This window comes from Ctenopharyngodon idella, chromosome 5 (assembly GCF_019924925.1).
Source record: "Ctenopharyngodon idella isolate HZGC_01 chromosome 5, HZGC01, whole genome shotgun sequence".
Classification (NCBI taxonomy): Eukaryota; Metazoa; Chordata; class Actinopteri; order Cypriniformes; family Xenocyprididae; genus Ctenopharyngodon; species Ctenopharyngodon idella.
The window spans coordinates 45104889-45130415 of record NC_067224.1 but is presented as its reverse complement, the minus strand read 5'-3'; the positions used below and the strand labels follow the sequence as shown (position 1 = coordinate 45130415).

Here is a 25527-nt window from a genome sequence, read left to right as displayed (position 1 = left end):
TGACGCAGTCATTGTTAGTACCTTAAGCCTGCTCAGGTGGAGTCTCTTAATGCCTCTCCCTGCAATTTTCTCCAAAGTCCAATTTCTTTCTCCCAATCATTTTTAATCCTTATGAGAGATGATGTTTCATAACATAATGGAAGATAATGTAATACAGAAATAAAAGCAGATCAAGAAAAAGTGAGATTGTTTGATCAGCTTGGATCTCTTTGGTGTACAGGCAAAACAGGTTAACCTTGGGCAGATCAAGTGTAGATATGTTTACTCAAAGAGGCACAAACCAGGAGGAGAAGCCACGTTAATTAATGGTGAAACCACTGAAGGTATAACTAGAACTAAATCACTTGCCAACGTTCTCAGAAATTTGGCTAACGTTTGGCAAGGTTCTCTAAAGGTTATGAACAAACCTTCCAGTAATGTTAAAGGCACAATATGTAATTTTTCGCTGCTAGAGGTCATCATACATATTGTGTGATGGAGAGAATGCTGTATTACTGTTACTAAAAATAAAGCTGATAATGTAAGTACACAAGTCAAAAAAAAAAAAAAAATAAATAAATAAAATATATATATATATATAAAACACTGTTTAAGTGGTTTTTGGATATTTTAATCTAAAAATCTTACATATTGTGCCTTTAATAGAACGTTTATTCAAAATGATGTGGTCTCACAATACTTAACAGATCATTAGTTGTAAATTGTATTTCAAGTTATTAGAAATGTCATTACACTTTGATTCATATATTTTTGACCTACATATCCATGTTGGAATATACATGGAATATACTGATCTGCTCAATATAATGCTTGTTAATGACAAATATTAAGAAGTGCTACCAAATTACACCTATGTATACTGTAGCATGGTAAACACACCCGTAAATAAAGTAGGCCTATCTCAAACATCAAAATGGTCGGTGGTTGGTTTTAGTTGTTCAGGTCTTCTAAATTAACTGCCAAAACTAGAAACTCAACTGTAGTTAACTGCGACCTCTTCTGGTCATAGAGTGAACAGTCATGATCCCTATGTAAATACATTTACGTATGCTATATAAAGACAAGCAGATATTAGTTTATCTCAAAATGTCCGTCTCAGAGCAGTAATATCAGTTGAATACGTGTTCAACAAACTCAATAATATAGCAAATAAAATCATTAAATAGGCCTAAAAATTGACAGTCATTCAGAACATATAAAGAATAAAAACTGAAATTAATAAATTAATAAGAATAATTAAATAGAAACATGCAAACGTTATTAGAATATGCAAATTAGAAATTAAACAAATCTACACACAAGGTCTTCCTTTTTCTTCCATTTTCTATCAACAGTAAGTCAAAAACTATACTATTATATAGAATTGTGTATTTTTATGTGTATTAATAATAATAATAGGCTAATAATACATGTATTATCAATAATAATAATATATATTTTATTATTTAATAATATATTATTATCTTATTATTATTAATAAAATTATATTTAATAATCAATTTATTATTAATAATATTATTATTACTGTCTTATTTTATTAGTAGGCTAAAAATAGACGACTAAAATGACTCCACAACTTGCAACTCAAGTCTGACTTGCAAAAAAAAAAGGAATGAGGTTTGTGTAAGGTCATTACGGTGATTTCGTCATTTTCCTTCCGCTTCTGTGGTCAGTTGTTCACTGCGCTTTATATACGGGCTTTACGGTAAATTCAAGTACTGGCGTTCCTCCTTTCTGATTGGCTGTTGGCTTGTGTGTTAGAATGTCTGATGCCAAGAGCGCTCGCGGCTGTCATTCACTCTGCACGGCCTGACGCACATATTACCGGCCAGTACGTTTATCTTAAATATAATGTGTACTCGCGTATTATTGTGACCAGCGGACTCTGAGACGTTTAAAGGAAAAGGTAAGGTTTGACATATATCCTTTATGGAAGCTCTGGAGGGGATGAATTGAGTGTTTTGACCGTTTTGCGTTAGCTTAGCTGAACAGCAGCTGTCATCACTTCATTAGATCACCTCATTCAACTGTTAGACTCACGCGCATCACATCCTACAATGTGTTTACGTACATGATTGTCAAATAAGTTAACGGATGTGTTTACTGTTTAATGTTATCAATATTTTAGTTCTACACCTGTTGCTCTTTGGGTTTGCTCCATCAACTAATGGTTTCAGAGCTTTAAGTCTGTTTAATAGGTTTATGTTTAAAGATCTAAGCTGGTAACAGCACTACAGACACTACATGTGAACCACTGTTTATTTCATCCACTGGTTTTGAGATTTGGGGCTATTTTGCTTCCATAACTTTCAGACTAGTGGAAAGAAAACATTCAAAATACTAATGTATTTACTTCATTTGAGTGTAATATATTTAAATTACAGTGCATACTGTATTTTAAAGGCTTTTAAACTATATTTACAAATTCAGCTTCTGTGATGTAGAGGTTAAAAATCTAGACTGGTAATTGAAAGCTTGTAGGTTTGTATTCCATTAAGATCTAGGCTAGTAACTAAATTAAAGTTTTTAAGTTCAAACCCTGAATGTAGTGATCTATGAACAATTCTGATTGTCTTGTACTACTTTCTACAAAATCCTGCTTTCACAAATGAACTTTGATGAGTAGTGTCATGTGAATTAATGGTTTAAGGTCTGGGCTAGTATGCTCAAGGCTTCAGGTTTAATCGATGACCTGTCCTCATCGTGCCCTTCATCAACTCACTTGCATGTACTTAATTTGATGTAGTTTCACAATTTACAGAAATGATTGCAGAAGCATTGCATTTTCTTGCTCAGGATGTTCGTCAACTTTGCCAAATCATTGGCTTGTTTTCGCTGAGCAAGATCACATCAGGCAGATCTTGTGTGACTTCCCATTTGGTCCCTAAAATAACCTTCAGTGTCACTTGTTAAAGGTTATAGGTCATGGGAACCGCCTTATAGAAAGAATGCTTGTTTTCTGGGACACATTTACGGTAGTAGCCTATTGATGAGTAATCTGTAATAAATTGTAGGTACATTTTGTAGGCAGTGCTGGGGAGAAAACGTACAAATTGTAGTGGGTTATTATTGATTCCAAAGTTACAAAAATTGTAGTTAGTTAACGTAATCCATTACATTATACATTTAAGGTAATATAATCTGGTTACTTTTAGATTTCTTTTGACCTAACTCCTTTATCAGATTGATTTGAATAGGATAATATTGTAAAATATTGATATAAAAATACAAAGAGAAAGAAAATATGTTCCATTCTTTATCATCAACATGAAGTGCATTACGTCAGAGTTTAATGAAAAGCTATTAAGTAATTAAATCATAAAAATTTAAAATGAAATCAAAATAAAAAACTTACTAAAAAAGATGAAATATTTTTTTTTGTTTACTTGCATGTCATGTGACCATTAACTGACATCAGAGAACCGTGAACTTAATTTTATTATTATTATTTATTATTATTGATTTAATATTATCATTGACCTAACGTATTAACTCAAAATCTCAGGAGGTACTTCAAGCAAATATATTAGGTCAAAGAGGCTCAGCTGACCAAAAAGTTGGGGAATCCCTGCATTGCATGTAAAAAAAATTATGTCAGTTTGTACATTTTAATGTGTTTGAAAGACAAAAGCCTTCCAAAGACAGTAATACATGGTTAAATGACTCACTGAGCGATAATTCAAATAATAATTAATGTGTTCGTCAGGAGCTGATTAGATATGTAGTGTTGCAATGTTGAGAAAACACTTCTTAAAAGTGAAATGATTTCTGTAAATCCAGTGATCAAATGCTGTTTGGGTCTCAGTTTTCAGTGGCTGGTCTGTGTGTGCAATTCCACAAACCTGAAAGAACTTCTGAATGTATATAAGCAGTATAAGTAGTAGGGAGATTCACTGAATTATGAATAACTTTCTGTCGTTGTGAGAATAATGTAATCATGTAATCATTAAATCTGATTACAAGTATTTTAAAACGTTTATATAATCTAATTACACGTACTTAATTTTTATACAGGCTATATGGCATTCCTGTAGCTCTAACAGTATTGCATGCCAATAGTAATGCCAAGGTCATGGGTTCGATTCCCAGCGAATGCATGAACTGATAAAACGTATAACTTCAATGCAGGTCGCTTTGCATAGAAGCGTCTGCCAAAAGTATAAATGTAAATTATGGCTGCACAATTTTGGAAAAAAAACAGACATTGCGATATTTATTTTTTTTGCAATATGAAAAAATAAAGGAAGTTTCACTAGATGACTTGAATAGTTATATTTGGAAAGAATTAATCATTCTATCTACAATGATTGGGGTGATTTTGTTGGGGAGCGCATCTGCATAGAACATTTTTTTTTTAAAATTTTTTACTCTGAAGACTTTTATTTAAAGTCCACCTGAAATCAAAATTTACATTTTTTTAGCCTTTAGTATAAATATGTTAGCCTTAAGGTTATGAATAAACTGGTGTGTTCCAAAACAGTAACAAAATTCGCATTTAGGAGATATAAGCATTGAAAACTTACTATCTCTCTTCCGCTAAAATGGATCACGGGTTTTCATGACATCACCATGGACTTCAGCTTCTCATCAGATCTTCTGTCCAATCAAATGCTCTCTAGAATCTGAAGGGTCCTGCCTCCTACATTATAAATAGATGCTGAAGCTGCGGCTGAAATCGGTCACTTGCTCACACATTTGCTAGTTTCTACAAGGTGAATGGCACATAGTGCACTATATAGGGGATAGGGAACGATTCAGACAGTGTAAATATGCTTTCCATTGAGGAGAATGAAGTCTGGTTTCACGTTAGTGTCACATGAACTGCTATCGTTCCAGAGACACAAGATCAGGATCATATGCGCGAGTCTGTGCAGACCACAAAACATACCGGTCCCATTTGAATTCTGCACAGAATGCTATATTTTAAAGTGATATAGAGGAGATTAGGAGGAGAAATGGTTAGAGATTAGAAGGAAACTGAGGTTTTACCAAGCTCAACAGCTCTGGCCGAGCTGTGATATAAACTAGGCACTTCAGTGGGCCTTTAAGTGCAAAATCCTTTTAGGATTTACTTAATTAATTCGCAGCTCTGTTGTAATTGTAAAATTACATTGTATGTAGTTGCTCTCTTGCAGATTACTGTCTGTTCCTCATGGTGCAAATTTTGCTTTGAATAATCTTGGAATGTTTTGTGTTTTGGGTGAACTGTTTCTTTAAATGCAGATGTCCCAGTTTGGAATGATCCCTGAACTACCTGCCCTGTGATTGTTGCAGTCTTGAGCGGTACACTTAAACTTGTGATTGTGATTACTCTGCTGTGAATCACACTGGATGAAACAGCCCTGACCTAGCAACAGATATCAGCATGCACACTACCCCTATTATGTACTTTGACTTTTTTTAATGACCCAGAAGAACACGGTATAATAAACAGATAAAGAGCGACTGTGGGTGACTGTAAGGGTTTGACTTTGGGTTTGTACAGGTTTCACTTCCTCTACGTAATGCGAAGCAGGCAATTTCAGTGCTGACATGACTATGTTCATCTGCTCACATGCAGACGTTCACAAACCAGCAGTCATGAGACGTCTGATTATGTTGTTTCGATTGAATCATCAGTGATATTACAACCACATCCTATTAAAATGGTCATTTGAGGCGTAGGATAATTTTGCTGGTTTAATATGTTTGTGCTTAGGGAAACCCTGATTTGGACAGTAAATTCTGGGTTTATCTCATTAATTTCCTTGATTCCTTGTGTTTGCCTGAGATTGTGAGTGTGAGATCACTGTAAGTGTGTGTGACGCTGACGGCGAGAAAGGAATAGTGTCTCTCGGACTGTAAGGTCAGTGCATGGGGGAAGGGAGATGATTGTTCATATGGTGTTGAGTCAAGTAATCTGATGTATTCTTAAAGGGATATTTCATGCAACAATTTACATTGTTTGCCGAGAACTGTCACTTGCCTTGTTGGGCCAGTGCTGCATTGTCATTATGTCTAGGGATGCACCGAACTGATAATTCAGGATGCACTTATAAATAATTAATAAATAAATGATCAATTCATTAATCAAACTTATTTAATAATCAACACTCAAATAGCTAAAACTGAGTTATACAAATATTTAAATTTTACAAAAGGCAGTTTTTGTATCAACTTTTTAATAACAGAATTGTTTCTTGTTTCCAGTTTGTTGGTGAAATATAAACATTTAAATGACAATAAACCATAATAACTTGATTTCATGACAGATTTATTCAAACATACATTAAATAATGAAGACATTTCTAACAGGTTAAGTAAAAATATAATGAATATGTAATATAGTGCATATATTTAGCAAAATGCTCGAGTTAATTTTTAGGACATTTTATGGACATTGAATAGCTTGCTTGAGTTCAATGTAACGTTAAGTGACAATGAGCTGTTTTATTGATGTCTTTCCCCATTTGAAACACTGATTGGGCGATTACATGAGTAAGGATTCATTGCACTATATCTTCAACATACCTTCTCTCCCATGTTTATTTTGTGCTGTAACTAGTAGTAAAGAGGAGATGAGATGATCGATTCATATGTGCTTGGTCCGTGTTGCCGCTTGAACTGAGACGGCGACAGCGATCTGTCACAATGTATTAAAGAGCACCAAAACGACATTTGTTTGAATTTCGTAATAAAATCAACCTAATTTTAAAGTTGAGACTTTGCTTCATAATAAAAGTAACAAAGCACAAAGCTTTTTGCGATTATTGGATGGCAGGCATGCTACAAATATTTTGTTCACGAATTGGATTTGTGATTCGCTGTAGTTTTTCTCTCTCAAATATTACATGCACACACACAATTTTTTTTTTTTATTACACACATACATCCATATTAAAACACCCACACAATTATAGCTGCATAATTTATCCAGTGGTCTCTATAATATGCAGAAGCAGAAAGCAGGAATAAAGTAAGTAATTGCTTTATAGGCCAAACCTTAGAAAATGGCACCATTTGGTAAATAGATAGTACACATTTTAATTTTGAATGAAAGCCTATTAACAAAGATTGCATCATTTTATACTTAAATGGCCCTTGGATTAAAAATTGCCGTTTTAATGAGTTTCAATGAGGACATTTTTGTCCTTAAGGTCCTGAGTGTAATTATTTTGTGTTACTGGTGTAAAATAGATTAATTAAAGGAAATGGGGGTGAAATAGTAAAATTCCAATAAAAATACACACTTGTGCCAAAATTTATGCAGTTGGCATTAATACAAAAAACAAAACTGAAAAAGACAAAAATGTCCATAAGGACGCACAAGGTTTATCTGTTGTTACTTGTCCATGTTGTGTGCAGAAATAGATGCTGAACACATTCAAAATGTGTCATCGGAGAAGCGCTAATTAAATGTTTGTTTTGGTCACTGATTTCTTGCCCTCCAAAACCATTTTGGCGCAAAACCGAAAATAGCTGTTTTGGCTGAAAATTTTCGGTAGCTGAAATTTCGGTGCATCCCTAATAATGTCTTGTGTTCAGTGATCATGTGCATGTATTTTTATGCATTGAAAACTTCATGCATTGAAAATTTGCTTTTCTGTCATGTATTGATGTGCTCTGTTGTTGCAGATTCTTTTGTTTTACAGATTTCACCAAGTTAAGGTCATTTAGTTGCCTAACAGTTACTACAGTGTTTGTATCATCAGTTAAAATGGGTTAAAATGTAAAAAGGCTTTTTTGACAGCCAAACCGTTTTTACCTAAAATATTTAATTAATTTACCCCCTGAAATCTTAAGTTAATATTTCAACAATTTAACAACACATTCACATGTTCACGGTTGGTTAATGGTCACATGATGTGCAGGTGAAAAATACAATATTTCATCTTTTTTTTAGTAAGTTTTTTTTTTTTTTTTTTTTTTTTTTAGTTTTATTAAAATTATTTATTTTTATTTTACATTTGAATGGTTTTGTTGTACTTTAATTCTCCTCTCCAGAGTCACAGCCTATATAAAGGCTGCAGAGATGTTCTTCAGTGCTGTGTGTGCTCTGATAATCTTTATAAGGACTCTGGCATGAATGTTTATCAGTACAGCAGTGACTCAGTGATAATGTTCTCAGTGAAGACTGTGGTGTGAGAATCCAGTGCTGCTGATAGATCAATCATAAAAATTCAATCTAATTGCCCAATAACAGCCGAACTGTTTTATCAGACGCTTCTGATCTAAATGATCTGTGTGTGTCTGGGTGCATTAAAGGAGTCCTTGATTATGATTTCACTTTTTTAACTTTAGTTATTGTGAAATGTTGCTGTTTGAGCATAAACAACATCATTACGACGCTCAAAGTTCAATGCAAAGGGAGATATTTATTTTTAAAGAATTCTCTGTTTAAGGATGACAACAAATGGCTGGTAGGGACTACAACGAGCTTCTTCCCGGGTTGGTCACATCACAAACCACAAAATTGACATAAACCCCACCCCCAAGAATGCGCAACAAAGGGGTGAGGCCATGTTGGGCTGCTTTAGAGAAGAGGAAGAGTTGTTGTAGTAGAGTGTTGTTGCCATGCCGTCATTTTACGCCGGACTGCTTCAAAAACAAGGGTCAATTTAACACTGGATTTGCACAAAAGATTAACATGACGGCACATGCTAGTTGATGAGTTGAATCAACTCCACAGCAACTACATACATTTATCCACTAACCATTCAGAAACGTCCAGTTGCATTCTAAAAGTTGTAACTTCTTCCTGAGTCTCTCCATCAGTGTCGACTCCGGTTTGAACAATGTAAGGCTGAACACCGTTACTGACAATCCTCATTTTGGCTGCGTGAGATTCTCCAGCTTTGTTATTGCTGTTGAACATCCGAAGCTTGAGCTGTTAAAGCTCCGCCCTCTTCTGGAAAGGGGGCCGGGAGCAGCAGCTCATTTGCATTTAAAGGGACACACACAAAAACGGCGTGTTTTTGCTCACACCCAAATAGGGGCAAATTTGACAAGCTATAATAAATGATCTGTGGGGTATTTTGAAAAGTATATTACATCTTGTAAAAGGGGCATAATAGGTCCCCTTTAAGTGTGTGTTTGTATGTTTTATTTCCTTATTTTCTTTTGCAGGTGTGTATCGGTATCACTGCAGCAATGCTGTCCAGACTAAGCACGAGTGTGAGGCCGTGTGTGAGCGTGTGCCGATGGGTTCACACTAAAGAGAAGGGGAAACCGCTCATGCTCAACCCACGTACCAACAAGGTTAGACTAAATACAATCTGTCCATCCTTCTAGTTCTGTCTCAATGTCTCTTTCAGTCACCATTTATTCTGGTTTCCAATATCATCCATAGAAGAGTTGGGGAATCTACTTTGAATCTGTAATTTGCTGCTTTCAGATCAAATAAATTATGTAAGTGCCACAAAAACAATGAGGATCTCAATTGCCATGATATCAATAAACTTGAACACATGCATTTACACAAAATAACTCTGAATAATAACTGTTTACTATTGTCTTTTTGCTAGTTTTAGTTATTTACTCCCCAACGTAAATGCATACACACTTTCTAACCCTGTTCCTGTGTGTATTGAGGGTCTGAATGCTTGGTCTGGAAAACATTAGTGGAGTGACTCAGCAGAAGTGCCATGTATCCTGAAAAACATGGGTGTTCTTAATTGCTGTGCTGTAGAAAACTCTTATTTTACTTTGGACATCAAGCGATGACCCAACACAGAACCCAAATTGTTTACTGTGTAAGTAAGCTAAAATGTTTGGCTTTGTGTACTCAGCAGCCAGTAATTCACCTCACAAAACTAGTGGTTCAACAGATCACAAAACTCACGGTTTGGATCATATCACGGTTATTAAGTCACAGATCGGATCATTTTTCGGATCAGAAAAAAAAAAAATTGATCCGCAAAACACATGCGTCCCGAATTGTGCACAGGGTCTTGGTCCCTACGGATCACGGATCAACAACGATCCATTTAACCACTACACAAAACACATGGTGATCAACACAAACCATGTTTATCCTTGCTGCAATTGTATTTTATGCAGTCTGGGTCGTGTTTTCTTTTCCTTGTGTAGTTTTTGTTTATGGTTTTTGAAGCTGAAGTCATGTCCGTGTCATTAGGGATAGGGCTCAAGCCCTGAATTGTTTTCCTTGGGTAAACATTTTTTTCAACCTTTTGGGCACTTTTGGGTCCCTTTAAAACTCTTGAAACTTTGCAAACACGTAGGATTCATTGGCCATTAGAGCCAGGCACAAGTTGTCATGGGGGGCCTCTGTAGCACACTCTTTTATATGGTTGTATTTGAGGGGCTCTGTAGCGCACCCCTTTTCACCTACAGTTACCAAACTTCATACAGTTATAGATCTCATCGGGCCGAACAACTTTCAAAACTAAGTCATACGCCAGCCCAACAGGAAGTCAGCTATTTAGGGTTGTTTGAAAAACGCATGCTCTGGAATTTGATATACTTCTTCTAGGGGAATCATCTGATCACCACCAAACTCGATCAGCATGAAGTCAAGACATTGAGGATGCTAAATTGCGAGCGGATTTTTGATATCTCGAATGGTTTGGCCGTGGCTTTGAAATGAATTTATGGCGAGAAAAAGGAAACAGGAAGTGTGTTATAACTTCTACATACATTAACTGATTTTGATGAAACTTCAGCTGTGTGTTCGTAGTAGGAGGCTGATTACCTGAATTTGACTTTTGTGAGTCAAAGTCATAGCGCCACCAACTGGCAGCAGGAAGTGTGTCCCTTTCAATATGCTTTGAAATCGCCCTCTTTTTTTTTACCTGATTAGCTTCGGTCTTCGTCAGAATAATGTCAAGACACTGCAGATGCACACCTGTGAAAGGATTCTTGATATCTTGATTACTGTTGTCATGGCAACTGATTAAAATTTAATATTCTTTATGGGGGTTTCTGAGGCACTTAGCATTCTTCAAATTGCATTAAACTCGACACACACATCAGACACATCGCCAGCGAGTAGAAATGGGTGGGGGGGAGGGGCTCTATAGCGCCACCTTTTGTCTAAAGTTAGGGGTTATGTCCGTTAGTTTTACCTACAGTCACCAAACTTGGTACATATATTCTTCTCATCAAGTCGGACAACTTTCTAATTTACAGTCATTAGCTCTGACCAACAGGAAGTCAGATATTTTGGTTTGAATGTGGATTTTTTGAATAATCAGGCTCTGATTTTTTTTAAGTACTTCTCGTAGGGGATTAATACAATCGCCACCAAACTTGGTCAACATGAATCACTGAAGATGCAAAATTGCGAACGATTATAGGATATTTCTAACAGTGTTGCCATGGCGAGGGATTAAAGTAATGACAAAAAAGGGAAACAGGAAGTTTCTCATCGTGTAAAATCATTATTTGATTTAAATTAAATAAAGATTGTATGTTGCCCGCCATGCACAGGTTTCCTTAAGCCACTGCGGTGGCGGTGGCACCAGGGTTTGGGCCCGTCATCTCTGCTTGCAGCTATATTTATGATTTGAGGTTTTACCAAATGAGATTAATTTGCACCAAAATACTACTTAGTTTGGATGCCTGGTCTTTGACATCAATCACAAAAGACAGAAAGTGTTTTTTCCTCCCTTTCAAGGTTAATAAGTCTATCCTAACTATCCATCAATATATAGTAAGTTTCATTTTTATTATTTGCGTTTAACATAGTTTTTTCTTGCTGTTGCAGAACAGACCTGCAACCCACCAGCCTTGTTATAAATGGTCTAGCACCCCTCGAACATGCTCAAACAAACATATGTACAGACTCCAGGCATATGGAATGTAAAGTAAATGCAGTTCCGCCATGGGCTGTATGTTATAGATGGGTGTTTCCCCCCCTCACTGACCCTCATTGGTCGCTGTTCTGCTTTGATCTCCTCCCTATAGATGCACTGTGTTGGGTTTCCTCTTCACACAGGATGTATGCATTACATATGTGGCACCTCAGGTCAAAGAGTCATGCATGGTTTTAATATACAAAAGAGCAGGGCTGCTCCAGCTCTCCCCCAAACACACATAAAGCAGTGTTTCAGAGTCTCTGTATGACCTATTGTGTTGTCTGCCCTCCATATGTCACATACTTCTGTGTAGACAATGCATTAGATTAGACCATCTGCAGTTAGTCTTTGTGTGTATGGCTTTGTCTGTAATGTGTGTCCTTTGCTAAGGCAAGCATCACTAGTATTGCTCATATTTATGTTTGGGGCTTTGAACAAACTTCGGACACTAAAGAAACTTTGTGTATAAATAAAATTTTATCTGTTTGTAGACAATGTAGTCCTGACTGTGTGTACTTAAAATCTGATTCCAAATAATAATTATAATAATAATAATAATTAATATAATGTCAAACCACGTATGTAGTTTTGATCAGGTTTGTAAATATCAGATTTATTTTATTTTATATTTAATTTTATTTTTATTATTTATAATTTTATTTTGTATTATTTTATTTTATAATTGATGATTATTATTTTTGTTGTTGTTGTTGTTATTTACTTGTACATTTTTAAATTTTATTTTCGCTCTTAGTGATTGTTTATTTTATTATATGACTTAATTTTATTTTGAATGACAACTTGAAATCTGACACATTCCAAATAACAAAAAAAAATACTTATAATGATAATTTATAATAATATTAAATAATAAAAATAATTTCAAACCATAAATTATTTTTACATATGAAAATAAATATAAAATGTTTTGCTCAGGTTTGTAAACATCTGATTTTTAAAATAAAATATATTATTTAATTATTATTATTTATTCATTTTTGTTGTTGTTCATTTACTGTCATAAATAGAGAAGAAAAAATCCTGCACTTGTTGCAAAAACAATGTAATATATTTAATGCAACTTTTTGTGATCTGACCATTGTCTGGCGTTTTTTTAAATGTTCTAAATTTTAATCCAATTTCATTTGAATAGGCCAAAATTCGGCTGAACAAAACCTTTGGGTTGGGCTATTTTGACTTTGGAAACTCAGAACACATTAGCGACGCCCTTACAATTTCCCACAGTTTTACTGTAGTGAAAAAGTAAAAATCTTGTGTAAACATTCATTGTGTGTTTGTGTGTGCACAGGGCATGGCTTTCACTCTGAAGGAGAGGCAGATATTGGGCATTCATGGTCTGTTACCACCAAAGATCGAGACCCAGGACACCCAGGCTATGCGTTTCCAGAAAAACCTGAAGAAGATGTCCGACCCACTGCAGAAGTACATTCATTCACATCACTACACATTTCCGATAATAAGAGCTGTTTGAATTTGATTTTAATGTAAAATTTCCGAATAAAATCTGACTTTTAACATGCATAATATGCAAAAAATATCATTAATATGAGAAATTTTGTGACCTAAGGCTTTGTGGCTACAAATAATCTTAGCCAGCAATATCATAACCTGCTTTTCATGATTTGAGCAGGTATATCTACCTAATGGGGATTCAGGAGAGGAACGAGCGTCTCTTCTACCGTGTGCTCATGGAAGACATCGAAGCTCTCATGCCCATCGTCTACACGCCAACTGTTGGCCTCGCGTGTACGCAGTATGGACACATCTTCAGGAGACCCAAGTAAGCTATGCTTCATTAATTATTAACTATTTAACTTTGATACATTGAACCCATTTATGTGTAAATCACAGCTTTGATTGTATGCTCAACATGCTCTTATTCTCAGCTTGACTTAAAGTTATTTTTAGATGTACAAGATGGCAGAAATATTGCAATTTAAAGTCAATTTACAAAGTCTTGATGTTGTTTTTGTGCTCTACTAGAACAGGTTTTCATGCTTGAATGTTCATTATTTTCCTCATATTCTCCATTGTTTCAGCTCCTCTCTTCCCAGTCTGTCAGTAACGCTCTGTTTAGTTCCTGTCTCTATGAAGCCCCTCCTTCTGAAAAGCACAATGTGCTCTGATTGGTTGGCTGGACCAGTATGTTGTGATTACCCAACCACTTCTAATGTGTTTGGGGAAATGTCCCGCCCCTTACCATAACCGCGAGTTTTGACACGCGAGTTTTGTTTCGTATGTAGTTAGGACTTTTTTGTGGGGGAGATTACTCAGAAATACAGTTTGTGTGTCAGAGAGAGTGAAGTTTTTGTCTTATTCTCCCCAGAGGTCTGTTTATCTCCATTAAGGATCAAGGACATGTTCGTTCCATATTGGATAACTGGCCAGAAACCACTGTCAAGGTATTGGATTACAACGTTCTAGTGCTTTTCGATTTTTTTAAAGTGCATGTTTGATTAGTAAGTTCTGTCGTGATTTATTTACCCTCATGTCATTTTAAACACATATAATGACAACATCTTTGGGTGATCTGTCCCTTTAAGACTGTGATGCATGTGTTAATTTGATGTCTTAAGAGACTTTTTGTTAGTATAGTGAGGGATCATTTATCTCTGTGTGTGTGTAGGCTGTAGTGGTGACGGACGGTGAGCGTATCCTGGGTCTGGGGGATCTGGGAGTGTATGGTATGGGTATTCCTGTAGGAAAGCTGTGTCTTTATACGGCCTGCGCTGGAATCCGGCCTGAGAGTTGCCTGCCGGTCTGCATTGATGTGGGCACGGATAACGAGGTTGGTAACCCTTCATTTCCAAACCAACAAGATTTGATGTCTATTTATCTATCTATCTATCTAAAAAATACTTAATATATAGTATTGTATTTTAATCTTTTATATCTATATATAAATATGACAAATTAAATATAAATAAAATATAAAAATATTTTTTATGTAATATATAATATACAATATTTCATTAAATTTAATGTTTAATTTAAACATATTTTTAAAATACATTAGTGCCTTCAGTCGATTTAAAATAAACTAATTAATTGCACATTTTTTCTGTAATTAATCACGATTAAAAACATTGGAGTTTAATATTTTTACACTGTAATAATTTCACAGTTACTCTCCAAATTAATGTAGAAACAACTTAAAGACAGTATATTTAAAATATTTGTTTAATGGCATTTTTTTATGAATTTCCCCACTGCAGAGAAGTTTCTGCAAAACCCTCGGTAGTAGCCTGCCATACCGAGAAATCGGCGCAACTCACGCTTATTGCTGGGGGTAGGGAACTGTAAGATAGCCTCCACTTTGGCAACAACAGGTCTCACGCATCCCTGACCCACTTGTTTCCCCAAATAAGTGACTACTGCTTTTCCGAATTCACATTTGGCAGCATTTAAAGTTAGTGACGCTGCAGCCAACTGAATACACTCTCAAGTGTTTTAACATGCTCTTCCCATGTTTTTGTATAGACAACAATATCGTCGATATAGACCTCACAATCTGTGACACCTACCAGGACCCTCTGCATCAGGCGTTGAAATATAGCGGGGGCATTTCGCATCCCAAATGCTAAAACCTTATACCGCATGAAATGATCTGGTGTCACAAATGCAGAAGTTTCAGAGGCCCGTGGAGTGAGAGGGACTTGCCAATAGCCTTTACGGAGGTCTAATTTCGACACAAAGTTAGCGGAGCCCACCCGGTCTACACAATCCTCCACTCATGGCAACGGGAACATGTCAGGTTTGGTGACTTTATTCACCTTACGGTAGTCTGTGCAGAAACGAAAAGATGAGTCTGGCTTGGGCACCAGTAAACAGGGGGAACTCCACGGGCTTTGACTAGGCTCGGCAATATCATGACGTATCATGGTCTAGAGGTATGATTCTCGCTTGGGGTGCGAGAGGTCCCGGGTTCAAATCCCGGACGAGCCCCCACTTGTTACGAGTCCCTCTGAAAAGGCTAGGGGTAAACAAAATAGTGGGGAGAGGCTGAGAGAACTGCCGTCTCCAAGTCCCAGGGCCAGTACACAAGAAAGCTCAGCACACCATTTTTAAGCAAATAAACCAAAGGTATTTTATTTAACAGAATGTGGAAGATACTTAAATTAAGGCTTCAGGAGGGGAAAAGGCCAACACAATAAACAAAAATGTTCCCCTGACTAGGGTTTTTAAGAAGTAACTTACCTATCAAAAGAAATTGAAACACGATGAAGAAACAGACAGAAGAAACATGATGGCAAGTTAAATCATACAAAATAGAGTAACTTATGGCCCTATGGATGTAACAAAGGCCAGTATCACTGGTACTGGTACTGGTACTGATGTCTCTATGAAATTGTTTTTTTTTAAAAAACAAAAAACAAAAACATTACTTATAGACATTTAACATTACAGTATAACTGAAAGCTATCAATTTCAACATATATTAGGCTTTAAAAAAATCAACTTTTAATTTGAGTGAACTTAAAACAATCTTCACATTAACCCATTATAATAACTTTCATATTTACTGTGGCCTTTCTACATGTCTAACAAGTAGGAAATGTACAGAAATTGAATAAAGTTATCAAACACTTCACAGATTTCACTCAATAAATTATAGATTAATCCTTATTAAAGCTACAGTTTTCTCTGTTACCTTTTGTTCTTTAATTAACATTACATGTTAATCATGACAGACATCATAGCAACTGGTTTATTAGGCTGCTGTCACTTTAAGAGCTGCTGCTGCTGCCGAACATGACGCGGATCTGACGCGCATCTCATTTTCTCTAAGTTCATTTAAGATATTATTTAACTCATTTAAGACTGCTCTTATGAGGATACTCAACAAAATTGGCATTTTGGCATAGTTCTGTGTGTTATTGTTTGTTCAAGCGCGAAAGAGAACTTGATACTGGCACATCGTTCTGTGCACACGAGTCGTGTGTGTGTCACAGAGACACGACATTCACAGATTTTAAACTTAAAAAAGGGGATTATATATTTGTGTTTGTGCAGAAGTTACTGAGGGACCCGTTCTACATGGGTCTGTACCAGCGGCGTGACCGCTCTCAGCGCTACGACGATCTCATAGATGAGTTCATGGAGGCTGTGGTGGACAAGTACGGACAAGACACCCTCATCCAGTTTGAGGACTTTGGCAATCACAACGCTTTCCGCTTTCTGAAGAAATACCGTGAAAAGTACTGCACCTTCAATGATGACATCCAGGGTGAGTACCGGTACTTGCTAAGGCAAGAATCACTATTACTCATAGTGTTAGTGATTTAAACTCCTCAAGTACCGTTTATGCTCCAGATTCCTCAAATCAATGTGTCTTGTTGAGGAGAGGTGTGCTGTTGCTTTACTATTTGAAAATAAGAAATTATTAAAAAATGTTCAAAATCTAAATGAGAATAATGATCATGTTTGTGTGTGGCAGGCACTGCATCAGTAGCTCTGGCGGGTTTACTGGCGGCTCAGCGTGTTGTAGGGAAGCCAATAACTGAACACAAAGTTCTGTTTCTGGGGGCTGGGGAGGTGAGCACACATGACACAGTTTAAAGCCACAATGACGCAAACTCTGTCTTTTAATCTGTGTGGTTTGATTTGAGATTAAACTTAAGCACTGCCTGTGTTTTTTTTTTAAGCTTTAAACAATTTTCACTTTTAGGCAGCTCTGGGAATTGCTAACCTGATTGTCATGGCGATGATGGAGTCGGGGGTGTCTCAGGCAGATGCCAGAAAAAAGATCTGGATGTTTGACAAATATGGTCTGTTAGTAAAGGTGAGCGGACATGGTTACATAAAGAGTATTTATCTGAACGTCATGACAAAATATTACACTAAATTAAAGTCTTTGCAAAAATAGCTCAGAAATAGTGGGCCATATTTTAACGATCTAAGCTCATGGTCTAAAGCGCACGGCGCAAGTGCACTTAGGGTGTGTCCAAATCCACTTTTGCTAGTTTAACGATGGGAAAAATGGTAGGCGCGCCTGGCGCATGGACGAAAAGGGTAGTCCCTATTCTCGAGTAAAGGGTGTGTTTTGGGTGTAACGTGCAAAAAACCAATCAGAGTGTCATCTCCCATTCCCTTTAAAAGCCAGTTGCGCTCGTGCCATGGCGGATTCGCTATTTACATGGCGAAATTTGCAAGCGGAAAAACTGAACGTTTCTCTAGCTAGGAAACGTATCTGCTCGTGTGCGAGGTTAAAGCGCGTGAGCAGACCATCTACGGGAAAAGCCGGATTCCACCAAAACATTTTTCTTTATGCACACAATAATAATCTTTTACATTGTAATCCTTTTATTTTTTTATATTTGGCATGTGTGCTGCTGCGCGTCCCTGTGTGTGTAACAAGCAGAGTGTAGCACGTTGTGCACCCGCATAAAGGAACATATTACTAACGCGCTCTTTAAATAACAAAAACATATTGCGCCATTAACTTTAGACCAGGTTTCAGTTGGTCAATAGTGCAGTCGTTTTCGGTTGCCTCAAAATAGCAACACGCCAACAATGCACCTGAACACACCTCGTTTTCAGACCTGGACGCCCATGGGTGAACAGATGGGTGCGAGTGCATTTGCTATTTAAACAACGTGGCGCAGGATGTGAAAATGATAACTGCGTCGGGCTGAAACTTGCAAAAAACACTTACGTCGTGCCTGGCGTCGCATTGCGCCGGGTCTATGATAGGGTTCATAAAGTTGGATCTCATCATTTGTTTGCACCAGCATAAGTCTGATCGCTTGGAAAAGTAGTAACATACTTTACCTCTTATCATTCATGACAAAGTTATAAGGCAAAGATTAATACTTGTGATTAGGAGTTTGATAAAATGCTTGCTTTAATTAAAATAGATTTTACTATGAAAATGGAATGTAAACCACTGATTAGTAAATCCAGGTTTTGAACCAGTTCATTCAATCATTTAGTAATCTGAGCTCCTCTAAAAACTCTAAACAGGAATAGTAAATCTGTGCCATTGACCAACTTCTTCTTTCACATGCTTGAGGCTGACAACCACAGTCCTCCAGTAATCCTGTGTGCGTTTCTCTGTTTTATAGGGCAGAGCTTATGAGACGGATAGTAATCAGGAGGCTTTTGTTCACTCTGATCCAGGGGACGTGAAAAGCTTCTTAGACGCAGTCAATGTTATTAAACCCACAGCGATCATCGGTAAGATGAGCTGCTTCTCTACGTCTTGCACTGAAATCCAACCCAACATCAATCTTTCTACCTCAGTTTAACCTTAATTTTATCTAGTTTCCTTTTAATGTTAGTCAAGGATTACACTTCAACAGTTGTCATTTAGTTTTTCATGACCTACAATTAAACAAGCTCCTTTTGTTGCTTTGTAGACTTCTGTATGTAAATGTCCTGTTGTAATCTGCTTGCCTCTTGACATTTGAAATAGGCAACAATACTCCCATCAAACTGTTGGATAATGAATAGGTTTACATTTGTAAATGTGGGTTGCTGTTTTTTTATGCATAAAGCTGAATGCATCATGCATAACCCATAAATTCTGTATTAATATATGTATGTGTATAAATGTTTTGACCACTTTCTCAATGTAAACAGGTGTGTCCGGGGCCGGCCGGCTCTTCACTCATGATGTCATCAGAGCAATGGGCAGCTTAAATGAGCGTCCGATTATCTTCGCCCTGAGCAACCCCACCGCTAAAGCAGAATGCACAGCTGAAGATGCGTACAACCTCACACAGGTAAAATATCATTACTGCATTAACGCTTTGAAGCCTGACAAATCTCACCCCCATGTCATCCAAGATGTTCATGTCTTTCTTTTTTCAGTCGAAAAGAAATTAAGGTTTTTGAGGAAAACATTCCAGGATTTTTCTCCATATAGTGGACTTCACTGGGGTTCAACGGGTTAAAGGTCCAAATGTCAGTTTCAGTGCAGCTTCAAAGAGCTCTACACAATCCCAGATGAGGAATAAGAGTCTTATCTAGTTAAATAATCAGTCATTTTCTAAAAAAAAAAAGAAAATTTATATACTTATTAACCACAAATGCTCGTCTCTGCGATGCTCCACGCATTACACGCAATACTCCACTCAATTTCATTTTCTCCTCCAACTTCAAAAGCGTCCAACATTGTTGTTTTACCTTTTTTCGTAAAGGGCTTTTGATTTAGTCTTTGCACGGTCGCTTTGTAGACACTGAATCAGTACTTTCTCCTACATCACGTTTGACCTTTCCAATGTGATTATGTAATGTGTGGCGCATCGCAGAGCTAGTGCAAGATGAGCATTTGTAGTTTAAAAAGGTATATAGTTTTTATTTTTTATATTTTTTTTAGGAATGTAAAGCTACACACTCCATCTTTTAGGGTTAAAAGAACCGTTGCCACACATATAACATGCTAAAAACATAATAATTACTCTAATAATGATCCATCCATAGACTTATTTATTTGCCTATTAAAATCCAAACAGCAGCTTTTTTTTTGTCCGGGCAGTGTATGATATAGGTGGCTTTAAAGGGAAAAAAAAAATATACATAATGCAAAAATAAACTTGTTTATAATTACAGATTTAAACCAGTAAATTTAGCACTAAAATCAGATTAGATGAGCCACATTTGAAGCCATGTATGCATACACACCATAGTTTTTGTAAATTCACTGTGATCCAAGTCCCCATAAAGGCAAGGTGTTCACAGATTAAATACATTTACACCTGTAGTCATACACAGATCTCATGTGTACATGGATTGTCATACCCGTATGAATATGAATATGGAAATATAAGTGTTTCTGTTACAGGGTCGGTGTTTGTTCGCCAGCGGCAGTCCATTTGCACAGGTGTCACTAGAAGATGGCAGAATACTGACCCCTGGACAGGGCAACAATGCTTATATATTCCCAGGTATTAACACACTAATTATAGTCTTATATATTAATGGATGTTTTGGTGGTTAGCTCTAAACACATCTACAATTATCCAAATAAACAAACAAATAAATGTGTTGACCAGAAGGTTGTAATTGTGATTTCAGGTGTAGCTCTGGCTGTTATACTCAGTGGAGTCCGACACATCAGTGATACCGTCTTTCTTGAGGCCGCAAAGGTAAATACACAGACCAAAGTATCCATCTTAATTTTAATGTAAGAGCAGGTGTGGCTATTTGTAATTTGAATGTGTCTGGCTGGTAGTACTCCACAACGTCACCAAGGCTCGCCCCAATTGGCCTGATGGGGGCGCTACAGTGGTGAAAAGTACAAAATCGCTCATAACTCCTAAACTGTTAGGCGTAGGCTCAAGTGTCTTATTTTGTTGGAATCCTTGGATCAAGACGGACAAAATGATTTGATCACTCTTTTGGCCTGATCAGAACCAAACCAGTGCAGCAAGATTCTCTGGAGTCTGATTGTCAATAATTATCAAAAAAAAAGTTGAAATTTCGATTCACGGTCTCTAAGGGCCGCCAAAACGTTCGAAGTAGCCGGAGCCAGTTTTACTAAAATGGCTATAACTCATGAACAGAATGAGATATTTTCACCAAACTTGGCACACATATGTAAGAGCTCATTCTGTGGTCACATGAAAAAGGACGCGGTGACTGCCCACTTGGTGGTGCTATAACATGGAAAAAAAAAACTTAAAAATGGCTATAACTATGCAACCCGACTTGAAAATTGGCATGCGGTGTCTTTGTCCAAGGTGCCAAGATTGCCTTTGAGGACATTTGAGTATCTCGAAAAATGCGGCCAGCGACGACCAATGACATTTGAGCAGCTATCAGACAAGGTTAATGGAGGCCAATCAGAACGAAACTTGCTGGGCCTGTTTGACCCACGGCCCTAGAGGCCTGTGAGAAATTCCAAAGAAATTGGACCAGAGGGCGCCTTTGCGTTTTTCATGTGCGTAAAGGATTGTATTTTTTTCACACATGCCCATGGCATTCATACCACATGGTAGAACTCCTCATTCTGAGCAACTTTGCCTCTAGGACCGCCGCTGTCCATCGAATCGTTCGTTAAATATTGAAGATTATTTCAAAAAACAACTTTGGCGATCTAGTCCTAGGTTTTTGGCTCAACCTCGATAACTGTTAAAAAGCTTTAAAAAAACATACATTTCCTATGGTAAATTGCCTGCATTGGCTGTAAATGGTCTTTTCCATCTATGATCGATGGTACTAAGATGGGTACAGGCTTGATAATTAAAACATACCTTTTTACGCATATGATTAAAGACTTTTAAAGCACTTGAACCCCGATAATTGCTACTTGCAGCTTTATTTTTACTTGTTTTTGTTAATATTTTATATTGTGGCTTGATAAAACAACAGTGGTTGTGTTGTTTTAGACATTGGCGGATCAGCTCACAGATGAAGAGCTGAGTCAGGGCCGACTGTATCCACCGCTGTCCAAAATCAGAGAGGTGTCACTACAGATGGCTGTCAAGGTGAGTGTGTGTGTGTTTTAGGACAGTCTTTAAAAGCCTCAAATTCAAAAAATTTGTATAATATCTTAACTTGTATGAGAAATAATTTCAAGAGCTCTTAAATTTGTGGACAGAAAAAATGAATACCATATGGTATTAATAATGGTATCTATCTATGGTAACATCCAACCCATAAAATGGCTCTAAAACATCAATTTAAACTTTACAGTTCAAATAATACAGGGTTTGATGGAGAAAAAAAAAAAAAAAAAGTTTTATAAAATGGTAAACCTCACATTTCCACCTTTTAAACTATTTTTTTAAGCAAATGAGACCAGTCAAAATTATAAATTATTATACGGTGAACGGTGACTTCTTTATCTGGTTATATATCTACTGTTAATGTATTATTACAAAATATGAGGGACACAGATGTCATTGTTGGTCAGCATATCATAACCCATTGCTAAGACAGTGTGTTTTTGTGCACAGGTGGTGGAGTACGTGTACTCAAATGGAATGGCGTTCCGATACCCAGAGCCTGTGGATAAGGAAGCGTACGTCAGATCAATTGTGTGGAACACCAACTACGATTCATTCGTGCCCGACATGTACGACTGGCCCGGGGTTTCTCACAGCCCCATTGTAGACTAGACGAGCACATGAGAAAACACCAGACGGAGAGAAACAGAACAAAAACAAGGAAGTCTGAAGGGAGCTTTCATTCTTCTGTTTTAGGCACTCCTTTTTTTTTTTTTTTGTGCAACTTCTAGTATTTATTCATATTTCTGGCCCGTTGTTTAAATTGCAATTTTTTTTCAGATGCATTTTACAAATCTTGCACATCTCCAGGTCACATTTCACTCCAGAATCAAAATAAATAAATGCAAAATAATATTTTGCATAAAGAAAATTAAGCCCGTTTTTAGGATCATTAAGATTTTGTTGCATTTTGACATTTTCCTCACAATGATGAAGCACTTTTTAATAAAATATGCAAAAATACTTTATTCACATTTAAAAGTATTTACACATCATAGCATTTTGTTGTATTTTCTGCCATTTTCATTACTTATTACTGAGAATCTAATAAGAATCCATTGAGAATAATGGGAATTAAAAATGAGGAATTATAGTGCTAAATTGTTATGAAAATAATGTCACAATGCAAAGTAACCTAATGGTCTAATTAGGCTTCATTTAATTTAAGCAAAATATATATATATATTTTTTTTTTATTTTTTTTTTTTTTTTTTTTACTCTGCCCATTGCTCCTGTGTTGAGTTTAATGTGCCTTGTCACTCCTCACATTTGTTTTTAAATGCTGCGTGCAATGAAACTTTTTCTAAAATGAAGTCACACTCCATTTGTTCATTGTGTTTGTGTTCGTTTCTTGTTGTGTCTGTAAGAGTCATTCATTTCATAAAGATCCATTTATTTCCTAGTGCAGGAGTAAGTACAGGACATGAAGGACTAGCGGGGTTTCTAGTATATTGCACAATATTACAGTCATTGTATGCATTTGTAGCTGTGACAGTTTTTGCGGATTTACCAGCAAATATTTACACACATATATGTGGATGCTTAGGATACAAACACATTCTTTATATATATTAAAAAAAGGAAATTAATGTCATTATCACAGAATAAACCCAAACGTGGTCATCTCTTTTAACTTATTACACAGCGACCTCCCAAATAAATAAATATATAAAAATATTGATTTGAGTTCAAATTATGTGAGAAGAAGAATGTTGAGTGATATTAAAGATATAAGACTATCAGCTACAGTATGTAGGTTTCATGCAACAGCAGTAATTTATACATTTGAATGGTCATTATATTAAAATATTTGACTATTGACCCATCAGAAAAAATACCACTGTGGTATTATAAGTGCCTGCTTATATATCTTTATATAGTCATCGCTCATCGTATGTTAAAGGCCCGTTTACACCAAGAACGAGAACTATATTAGCGTCCACACCATCAGACATAATCATTCTGTTTTTTAAAGGGATAGTTCACCCAAAAATGAAAATTTTCCCATTATTTACTCACCCTCAAGCCATCCTAGGTGTAGATGACTATCTTCTTTCAGACGAACACAATTGGAGATATATTTAAAAAATACCCTTAGTCCTCCAATGTTTATAATGGTTGTGAATGGCTGCCCAAATTTTGAAGACAAAACAAATGCATCCATCCATAAAAAAATGAATCCATACGACTCCAGGGGGTTAATAAAGGCCTTCTGAAGCGAATCAATGCGTTTGTGTAAGACAAGTATCTTTATTTAAAACTTTTCAAAGTAAAATAATGAGCTTCCGGCACAACAGCCATAGGTATTTGACGTACGTCCAAAAAGCGTTAACTGCCGCGACGTAGTACACAATGACATGACGTACTACGCTATAACGTGTTGTGTAGAACGTGTGGCTGTCGCGCCAGAAGCTCGTTATTTTACTTTATAAAGTTTTACACAAACGCATCGATTCGCTTCAGAAGGTCTTTATTAACCCACTGGAGTCATATGGATTATTATTATTATTATTATTATTATTATTTTTATTTTTTTTATGGATGGATGCATTATTTTTTTTTACTTCAAAACACGGGACCTCCGTTCACAACCATTATAAACCTTGGAGGACTAAGGATATTTTTAAATATATCTCCAATTGTGTTCATCTGAAAGAAAATAGCCATAGGATGGCTTGAAGGTGAGTAAATCATGGGATAATTTTCATTTTTGGGTGAACTATCTCTTTAAGCATGCGCTGCAGTATTGTCGTCTGCCGCTTTAAATGCTCGTGCTCTTCAAAGCTGGATGGATTCTGATTGGCTGTCAATTAGAATATAAAAAAGTTCTGAAAGTGATTCCAACGATATAATTTCTCTGTGCCGTAATCGTTATAGTTGTGCTGCTATTTTCTGCTACGAGTTTTAGAACTATTATCTTTATAGTTATCGTTCTTGGTGTGAACAGGCCTTATATTTTATACGCCAATGTAAATGCAGTAGATCACAACAGCAACAAATTTATAGATTATCATGATTTACATTTTCACAGAAGTTTAAAAACTGCTCATTCAACAGCATATCGAACAAAATAACTACTGAACACTCTCGTATCCAGGACCAACAACACGTAGAGATGCTTAGTTTCTGTCAGTCCTACAATGTCATTAATGTGTCTGAATGCAGTCCTTCCTCAGACCTAGTGGATTGTGGGTAGAGGTTATTTGCTATGTGATGTTGCCTAGTGTGTGAACATAGGAGAATAAAGTGCAGAATAAACA

The 25527-nt window shown here is 36.4% G+C and overlaps 1 protein-coding gene across 2 annotated transcripts; it reads left to right on the top strand.

Moving 5' to 3' along the window:
• The first annotated feature begins 1740 nt into the window (after positions 1-1740).
• On the top strand, positions 1741-25527 carry LOC127513283 (NAD-dependent malic enzyme, mitochondrial-like). 2 transcript variants are annotated; one of them, XM_051894960.1, is made up of 15 exons: positions 1741-1906; positions 9106-9237; positions 13105-13238; positions 13447-13596; positions 14143-14218; positions 14443-14604; positions 16830-17043; positions 17254-17351; positions 17485-17598; positions 18881-18992; positions 19398-19540; positions 20602-20704; positions 20835-20905; positions 22148-22246; positions 22718-25527. In XM_051894960.1, the coding sequence occupies exons 2-15, from the start codon at positions 9130-9132 to the stop codon at positions 22877-22879; spliced, it is 1746 nt and encodes a 581-aa protein (XP_051750920.1). In that variant the 5' UTR covers positions 1741-1906; positions 9106-9129; the 3' UTR covers positions 22880-25527. The 2 variants fall into 2 exon arrangements, with proteins under 2 accessions (XP_051750920.1, XP_051750921.1); XM_051894961.1 differs by having other exon boundaries at positions 1761-1911.

Excerpts from the sequence above, each read along its gene's own strand:
- LOC127513283 (XM_051894960.1), top strand. The coding sequence starts at position 9,130 with ATGCTGTCCAGACTAAGCACGAGTGTGAGGCCGTGTGTGAGCGTGTGC. Across the intron at positions 14,219-14,442 it reads GGCCAGAAACCACTGTCAAG|GCTGTAGTGGTGACGGACGG; the intron begins GTATTGGATTAC and ends GTGTGTGTGTAG. Across the intron at positions 20,906-22,147 it reads TCTTTCTTGAGGCCGCAAAG|ACATTGGCGGATCAGCTCAC; the intron begins GTAAATACACAG and ends GTGTTGTTTTAG.